Genomic DNA, 9,012 nt, shown 5'->3' with positions numbered 1-9,012 from the left:
CAGGAGACATGGGTTCGATCCCTGGGTTGGGAAGATCCCCTGGAGAAGGAAATGGCAAATCACTCCAGTGTTCTTGCCTGGGAAATTCCATGGACAGAGCAGCCTGGTGGGCTACAGTCCATGGGGTCACAAAACAGACATGACTTAGCGACTAAACGATTCCATCCGTGGTCTCCAATGAGGACTGAAAATGGCACCCCCTGGGAACAGGAGAAAGGAGGGGTGGCCCTTGGCAGAATGGTCGCAGTTAGAACTGTTAGGCTACTTCTTCATTTCAGAATTCAGAAGGGGCAACGGCCATGGTCTAGGCTTTTCTTAAAAATCCTGTTGCAACACAGAGACAGCTCAACAGAATGACGGTATTTATTTCTACAAACTTACAAAGCTGTAGAAGCCTAAGCCAAGAGTTCTGTAAAGGCCACGCAGTACCGCTCCTCTGCATGAGGTAAGCCATCTCCCGAGTGCCATCACCTGCACGCCACCCCAGCACTCTTTTATTAAGGCAGTTTGGTTCTAGACACCTTGGTGCTTTTATTGGTGACTTTCTAGCCCATGGCTTCTTAGCCCCAAGCAATTGACCATTTCTACCCTGCCTTGCTCTATGACGTTTCTGCAACTTTTTCTACAAAGGTAATGCCTCCCCCTCAGGGTCAACCAGCCCTGAAACATTCCAGGGAGAGGTGTAGCCAATACACCAGTGTGGCTTTATAACAACAGCCATTGGAGGGTCTTGGTATTGGGGGCCCACTGCCATCCTCACCCCCAGCAGCTGTCAAATACTCTGTCCCAGTGAAATGAAGCAAGAGGCCGGGCAAGTTCCCAAGTCAGGACCACACCTCAATCCTCACTACCCTACCCCTGTCCACTCCCATTCAGCTCCATCTGGTTCTAGGTAAGGCAAAAAAAAAAAAAAGGAACCACTGAAAAATTTCAGAGGCCTGGTACAGCAAGAGATGCAATCTAGTAGGGGTCACGGGAGATTATGCCTGTCCTTGCTATGTTCAAACTGGGGGCTGACTGTAAAGCCCAATCTTGAGTATCCACTGTGGTCAGAGGAATCTGGATGCAACAGAATGGCTCTCACTAGGGTGGAGGGAGGCCCTCTGCAATGGCAAGATTATCTCCTTAGGTTGGGTTGGGAGGGATAGCTGGGGAGCTTCCACAGGTCCCTCCTCCTTATCCTGTCAGCCTATGTCAGGGCCCACACAGCTGTGCAGTATACATCTCACCATTGCTGCTTCTCAAGTGTAAAATGTTAAACAAATGAGGGAATTCCCTGGTAGTCCAGTGGTTAGGATTCTGAACTTCCACTTCAGGGGCCTGAGTTCCACCCCTCCCTGGTTGGGGCACTGCTGCTGCTGCTGCTAAGTCGCTTCAGTCGTGTCCGACTCTGTGCGACTCCATAGACGGCAGCCCACCAGGCTCCCCCGTCCCTGGGATTCTCCAGGCAAGAACACTGGAGTGGGTTGCCATTTCCTTCTCCAATGCATGAAAGGGAAAAGTGAAAGTGAAGTCGCTCAGTCCTGTCCGACTCTTCTCGACCCCATGGTCTGCAGCCTACCAGGCTCCTCTGTCCATAGGATTTTCCAGGCAAGAGTACTGGAGTGGGGTGCCATTGCCTTCTCCAAGATCTCACAAAACAACAAAAAATCCAAATGGGAAGGCACTTAACTGCTCCTGCAGCTCCCTCTGCTGGTAACCAAAAAGTGCAGGCTTCTGTGGCCAGCTCCAGAACCTTCATTCAACCTTAGATCAAAGACTGGTGAAGATATTAGCTAAGACCAAGGTGAAGAATGGCAACCAAGGAAAGAAATTTTGTCTACCCGGTGGAGTAGAGTTAGTTTTCTCTAACTAGGGTTGGACTAAACAAGTTACTAAGCTCACACAGACACATGGACCAGTTGGGAATGCTCAGCTTCCAAGGATTCTGGAAGCCTTGATCAGGCTGTGCCATCAAGCAACTTGTCGTACTCTCTGCCACAGTCATACAGGAACAACTGGCAAACATGTAACCCATCTTGGAGCTTGGAAGAGAAGAGAATATGGAATTTCCTGAACTGAACTGGCCCCAAATAGTTAAATTCTTTTTCCACAGACTCCCAGCTGCAAGCCATAAAGTGCTATTTTCTGCCTCCATGCAACACCAGCCAGCACAGCCTGGGCACAAAAGCTCCCTTTTTCCCTCCACAGGGCATCATGACAAATACCAATCAAGAAGTCTGCAAGTTTCTCTTCACCAATTTTGTCACTCAGCATAAGAAACAGAATTCCTGTGTTCCTGCCCTTATTAAAGCAGTTTCTCCAAATGCTACTCCAACAGCAGAGAACTGCAGAATTCCACCTGTCACCCTATGACCCAGATGGGGGCCTCTGGCCTGAGAAGCACCAGGTTTGGGGTAACTGCAGTCACTGCCTTTCCCAGAGGGTCAGTGTCTCCAGTGATCCTGGGGTTGACAGCAGTAGGTTCCCACTGCACTCTGTGACCAATGCAGGGTCAAGAGGACTCTGCAGGCATGGTGAGCAAGACCTGTCCTAGAGGGTTATGTCTACTGGAGAGTACAGGATGAAGAGGCCCCAAGACAGCACCAGCAGCAGGAGCATGTTGAGGTCATGGGCTTGGGAGGAATTAGGTCCAAGTCCTCATCATCTGGAATCTCATCCAAGTGATACCCGTCCTGGAGCAGCTGCCGGCTCACATCCTGGTTCACCTGCTAAGAACATGAGAAGAGAGAACTATAAGCCAGGCCACAAGGCAGAAATAACTGCTGCCCCCAAAGCAGACCCACATCTCACTGGAGCTTACTGTCCATTTCCTCCTGTCCGTGCTCCACCCTCAGGCCAGGCCTGCACATCCCTGGACTACAGGAAGAAGTGCTAACCTTTTCCTACCTGTCTCACCCAGCAGGGGCTGGGGGACATCCAGGGACCTGAGCCAGGACTGTCCAGGCTGCACTGTTACATGCCCCCAAGGAAGCTGCCCTCACTCAAGAATCCCAAAGCAGGTGATATGAGATTCGAGATTATGTCTGAAAGTCAAGCCCTGACCATTACCACTGTGAACCCAGATTGGTTCCTATGAAGGTGAAGATTATGGAACAATTGGTACCAGTACAATGGGGTAGACGGGTGGAGGAAAATGGGTTAGAGCAGAATAGGGTGGGGAACAGCTGCTTCTGCACTGCCAGTGTTTCTCTTTGATGCCAACAGAGCTCATTCCTTGCAAAGTAGAACCTGTCAGCCTGCCTTCACCAGTTCCACCAGTTCCAAGTGAGACTGGGGAGTGTAGGACTTCTCTGGCTCTTGGCTTATTTTTCTTTCCTTTGTTCTAACAATCTTAGGCACCTAGATATTCAAGGAGGATACAATTTGCAAACTGTATTCTCTGGCAGAAACTCGGGGTGGCCAAGGGTTTCCAGGAACATGAGGAAGAAATACCAGTGGTATATAGTCAGGTCCCCAGCACTTCACCTCTGTCAAAAGCAGTAAGCCACAGATGCCAGAACCTTCGGTCTCTGTTTTAGTCTGGGACAGTCACTTGTCCAAAAGGCCAGCCCAGGAGTATCTATCTCAGTCACAGTTCCCACAGATGGAACAAAGGAGGAACAGAATTTGTCTGGCCTGGAAGTAAGCAAGCTTGAGGATGGAAAGGGGAGGGACAGGAATGCTGATCTCAGGTAAAAGATGATCAAAAGAAGGCAGAGTAAAATTACTCTGTCACTGGAGACAGGACTAAGACCACTAAGTCCAAGCTGCAGGAGACTTTTCCAATTAACAAGGAAGACGTCTCTATGAGCTACCTGAATTGTGTGTGTTGCAGGGGAAGACAGGCAGCAAGGTTTCTTGGAGGTAGTACCCAATTACAAGAAGCATTCAAATAAGCATTTAGCTGGGATTTATCAAGAGGATTCCTTTTCTAAGTGGTGGCCTGGTTTAGACTTGTGAGGTCATTTCCAGCCCTAAGAGTCTCTGGGGATTTCCCTGGTGGTCAGTCCAATGGTTAAGACTCTACACTTCCAATGCAGGGGGTGTGAGTTTGATCCCTAGTTGGGGAATGAAAATCCTATATGCCAAAAAAAAAAGTTCTGTAGTCTCCTGCGGGCCTCCTCGGTGACACTAGTGGTAAAGAACCTGCCTGCCAATGCAGGAGACATAAGAGACTCTGGTTCACTCCCTGGGTCGGGAAGATCCACTGGAGGAGGGCATGGCAACCCACTGCAGTATTCTTGCCTGGAGAATCCCACGGACAGACGAGCCCGGTGGGCTATAATCCATAGGGTCGCAAAGAGTCAGACACAAAGAGACTTAGCATGCAGCACACACATAGTCTCCTGGACTTTCAACAGTCCTCTTCAGACACCTAAACTTCTGCTAGGGGAACAGGGTAGAGTAGAAGACTGGAGAACACATGGGAAGTCTGGTACAGTGCCATGCATATAGCAGGAACCAGACAAGCGTTTCGCAGTGGCTATGACACTGCCTGCAGCCTGGCCCCGCCACAGAAAGGTGCTCTGGACTTGCCTCTGCAGAGGAATACCCGGAGGAGTATCTGGATTCCAGCTCTCCATCACTAGGACAAGAGGAAGACAGTCAGTTCAGGGAGATGCCTGCGGAGCACAGCTGCAAGCGGCAAGGTGCACAACATGTAAGGGGGTCTGGAGGACTTGTGAAGCAAAGACCACACACCACAGAACTCAAACCCATAATCTGCCATGAGTATCAATGGCTCCTTCTTGGCTCCAGCAGGGAGAGTCACTGTCACTAATAATGCAGACATAATAGGACAGGATGACTCCCCCAGACAAGGTTGGTGCTTCACATCCAAGAGCAGCAAGGTCACCTATGAGTCCTCTAAGCAAGCCATCCCGGAAGAGACAGTGCTCTGAAGCAGCAGCCCTGGAACATGCACAAAAGGTCTTGGAAGAGACAGGGAAAAAGCAAAGCAAGTTGTCTGCAATTTTTATCCAAGGCACTCCCCAAGGGGTATTTCCAAGGACAGCACTTACCTGTCAGAGTCGAGGGACACCAGGTTTTCATCTGGACTCTGACTAAGAGCAGTGTAGCCCTTGTTAAACTTCACTGACCTGAGGGGAGATGGGGGAGAGACCAAGCATAGATGCAGTGCCAGCATTTCAGAAGGAAAGCCAGCGTCCTCACCCTTATGGGGAAAACAAAAAAACTGACTGCACTACTCCTGACTATCTTCTACCTGGACAGCCACCACTGCCTGCCATGTATCCATGCACTTCCCCACACCGCTCTCCCTGCTGCTTCTGAGGATAAGCACACCTCCTCTTCTAAGAATCAGGAAAAGCCCGATCTCCCCACCTTTTTAACCTGAGGACAGAAAAATCAAAGTCCTTAGGCAAATTCCTTCACCTGCTTTAGCTCAAGCCCTGGTGAAGGTCCGATCCAGCCCTCAGTGCTTACCGTTCTATTAAGGAAAAATCACAGTCCTAGCTGTTCCCACACTGCTCTCCATCCTCACTCCTGGGGACCCCAGCCACTACGCTCCTCCCTAATATAGACAGTGATTGACCCTACGAACTGACAAAACTCATAGCAAGGCTCTTTCCTCGACACCATCACATCCTGGAAAGCAAAGAAAAGGTCGTTCCTCTTTCCATTTTTAAACAGTGAATCCGACAGGCCGGCGTCAGGGGAATGACTGGCTCGGCTTTAAACGTGGGTACTCGGTCTCCCAGCCTGAGCACTAGGGCCTACTGTGAAAACGCTTGCACAGAGGAGGTGGCGCCTGCTGAGACCTTTTCCCTGAAGAGTCGGGGCGGTTCGGCGCGGCCCCCAGCATGCCTTTTCTCCGCAGAACCGCCTTGGCCAGGTCCCGGTGCTTCTCTGGAAGTCAAAGGGCCCAGATCAGCGGGCTCATCCCTATTCCGCCGTGTCTCCCAAACGCCAGGAGCCCGCTCTCCGAACAGATTTTCTGGTGCGGGAGCGGGCTGCAGTTGCCCCTCCGGGGTCGCCCCAGCGGCGCTCCGGAGCCAGCCCGGGAACGCGGCAGCCCGCCCAAGCAGAGACCCCTCCCTCATCGGGCCGCACTCACTCAGCTTGGCCTGAATGGAAGGCGCACGCGCCACCATGTACGGGCCCCGCTTCTCCACAGCCGCCGGGATCCGCTCTCCCAACCGGGGGGCTCCAATGCCGCTTCGCCCGGAGGGCAGCCCCGCAGCTCCCGTCCCGCTGGGCCGGGGTCCCGGGATAGAGGGCGCAGCATGCCCATCGGGATCCGCGGTCGCCATCGCCTGGCCACGCCCCGCCGAGTCGCGAAGCCCCGCCTTCTGGCTAACCAGCCGCCAGACGGGAGGGAGGCGGTCCCTCCTGGAGCAAGATGGCGGCGCGCAGGCGTGGGCCGTGCCCACCCGAGCTTTCTGGCCCCTCCTGCTGTGTGATTGGCTCAACTGTTCCGCCTTTCCGGGGGTTGGGTTGTTTCAGTTCCTCCGTTCTGGCACTGGCTCGCCTCTCGCAGTCGGCCTGAAACTGGTGATGTCAAGCCAAGTTCTGTCTCTGGTCGAAAGTAAATATCAGTATTTCCGGGGAGCTGCGGGTGTGCGCCCGCACACTCAAAGCCCTGATGCCTGCGCTCTCACCGCAGTGTCTCCGCAGTGGTCCTCTCGCCACAGCCGGAGCACCCCAAGGGCGGGCGAGAGAGAGGCTGGATTGAATCGGAAAGCGAGCGGTAGGAGAAAGGGAGTTAATAACGCCCTTCTCCAGAAGATGAAACAGGTCGGAAAGGTTCAAGGACCTTGTGGAGGTTACACAACTAGAGGCAGTTCCTTGGCTGATAGATATAACACCAAACCCTCGTTATTGCCAGCACTGCGCAATGCCCGAGACCTTGGATGAGGCCTGACCCTAAGCCTCAGTTTCCACGTTTCAAAATGCAACCAACATCAGTACCTGTCTTATAGCGATAAACAAGGACAAAACAGGACTTGGGAAGAAAACCGAAAGTGCGCTGAGTTTGTGTCGGGGCACAGGACTGTCATGGCTCTTGACGTCTCTGGTCCCCAAGGGCTTTTGGCTGGCTGGAAAGTAGCTCTAGATCCTTGTAGTAATTGCCAAATCTCATGAGGCTGTCCCAAGGCTAATTTACTAGCTTTCACAGGGTAAGTCAACAGTGTGCAACTTACGAATCCCCAGGGCCACCCAAAGAGTGGAGCGGGAGAGTGCCCTAGATGGGCTAGGAGAAGCACAAAGGAAAGTTAACTATTTTGGTAGATTCCACCGCTGTTTTTAACCTCCAGAAACAATCATTTCATATGGTTTGACTTAATATTTAATCCTCCTGACCTCCCAGTGAAGCACTGTTACTCCCATTAAGCAAATGAGAATTAGATTTGGTCAAGTTCACCAGTAAAGCGGTAAACCTAGAATTTGAACCCAGCTCTCTGTGGACTCTGAAGAGATGGTTTTTCTCATAGTTGTCTTGTTAAGTTGATGGAGACCTACCAAGGGGCCAAAGAAAATGTGATCAAAACCCTCTTGATGTCACAAAATCTCTAGGAACTTGTAGGGAAAGAGTCTGAGTGCTCTCATCCATGACACTCCTGGGTCTCCTATCCTGGCAATCCAGCTAATTGCCATGTGGTTGAATATGGGCCCTGAATACAGATAACTTGCTCTGCCATTTATTGGTAAGTTAGTTAACTCTTTACGTCTCAGTTTTTTTAACTGAGGAATGGGATAATAATAGTACCTATCTAATAGAATTATGAGGTTATATTGTAAAGTGCTTGGGACGGTATTAGCATATAGTAAGTGCTCAAGAAATGTTACCTCATGAAGCTTACACAGTGTTTTAAGGATTTAGGGTTTTATTTTCTCAGTTGGCTTTACATGCTTCCAGACAGACCACCTTAATGATATTTTTATCCCTTGTTTTCAGCACAAAGTCATAGTACTACATATTTGTTGAATGAATGTCCTATTTCCCTTCTTAACTTTTAGTCAATTTAATCATAGAACTTTGGGGCTGGCAGGAATCTTGGAGATTATATAGTCTAAATTCATTTTATTATGAAGAAATTGTGATTACCCAACTGCCTTGATCTGGGTGTGGCAGTTCACTTTTTCCGCTTAAGATATTGTATTCACTAGGAACCTAAGAAAAATGAATAACTTCCCATTGCCCAAAGCGAATAGCAAAGATTAAAACCTAGGTTGTAAGGGGGTAAGTCTCCAGGGCAAGAACGGCTGCAGCACACAGGGCACAAAGCCTGTCTTCCTCACCCCAGCTGCTCAGACTCTAACCTACAATGTCTATGCTGGCTTCCCTGCAGGACTGGAGATCTGTAATTCTTCCGTCAGCAAAGCTTTATTCATCTATATGTCAGGTGCTATGAAGATCTAATGATGAACAGGACAAAAAAAGTACCTCTTAGTCTCTGATTCTCAGTCTTCTTTCTTTTATTCTTTGTTGTGGGTTGGGGGAGATTCCTGGCTACTCAGAGTTAAGACTCCTACCCTCATTCATGCCCCCATGGAGCAGTCACATTTACGTTTGTTTGTTTTTTTTTTAATATTTATAGAAGTTTTAATTGTGAAGCAAAGAGATGGTCTTAGATGGAGTCCACAGGGGGCTCTGGAGTATGAACAGTACCACTAAGTTAAGCCCAAGTCACATTCTTTATTTTTGACTCCAAATCATGGGAATCCTACCCATCGCCCAAGTTTTCTGGTCCTGGAACAGATGAATCTTTATGATCAGTTGAGAATACTAGTTCTGCTGTCCAGTAAAATTTAATTCCCTCATCTAGACAAGAATCTGGGATTAGGTATAGAAAAGAATGGGAGACAGTGGTGAATTTATTTTTTATTGAGGTATAATTGACCTCTAACACTGTGTTGATTTCAGGTGTACAAAATAATGACTTTTAAATTGCCAATATCTGCTGGATCATTGAAAAAGCAAGAGAGTTCCAGAAAAGCAAAGCATCTATTTCTGCTTTATTGACTATGCCAAAGCCTTTGACTGTGTGCATCACAATAAACTGTGGA

General features: G+C 49.6%; 1 protein-coding gene across 5 annotated transcripts; it reads right to left on the bottom strand.

The window, feature by feature from the left end:
• Positions 1 to 345: 345 nt before the first annotated feature.
• Positions 346 to 6,273, bottom strand: FAM219B (family with sequence similarity 219 member B). Of its 5 annotated transcripts, none has more exons than XR_239134.5 (6): positions 6,059 to 6,273; positions 5,763 to 5,850; positions 5,004 to 5,081; positions 4,684 to 4,893; positions 4,519 to 4,567; positions 2,673 to 2,711 (listed from the first exon to the last, which is right to left on the bottom strand). XR_239134.5 is itself a non-coding variant. In XM_005221991.3 (5 exons), exons 1-5 carry the CDS (start codon positions 6,252 to 6,254, stop codon positions 2,547 to 2,549), a joined length of 573 nt encoding a protein of 190 aa, XP_005222048.1. In that variant the 5' UTR covers positions 6,255 to 6,273; the 3' UTR covers positions 346 to 2,546. The 5 variants fall into 5 exon arrangements, 3 of the variants coding, with proteins under 3 accessions (XP_005222048.1, NP_001193196.1, XP_059735161.1); XR_009492059.1 differs by having other exon boundaries at positions 2,692 to 2,708; XM_005221991.3 differs by lacking the exon at positions 4,684 to 4,893 and having other exon boundaries at positions 346 to 2,708.
• Between the last annotated feature and the right edge of the window lie 2,739 nt (positions 6,274 to 9,012).

Source organism: Bos taurus, chromosome 21 (genome assembly GCF_002263795.3).
Source record: "Bos taurus isolate L1 Dominette 01449 registration number 42190680 breed Hereford chromosome 21, ARS-UCD2.0, whole genome shotgun sequence".
NCBI lineage: Eukaryota > Metazoa > Chordata > Mammalia > Artiodactyla > Bovidae > Bos > Bos taurus.
The sequence above is the reverse complement of the archived record's forward strand: the minus strand, read 5'-3'. Positions and strand labels throughout refer to the sequence as shown.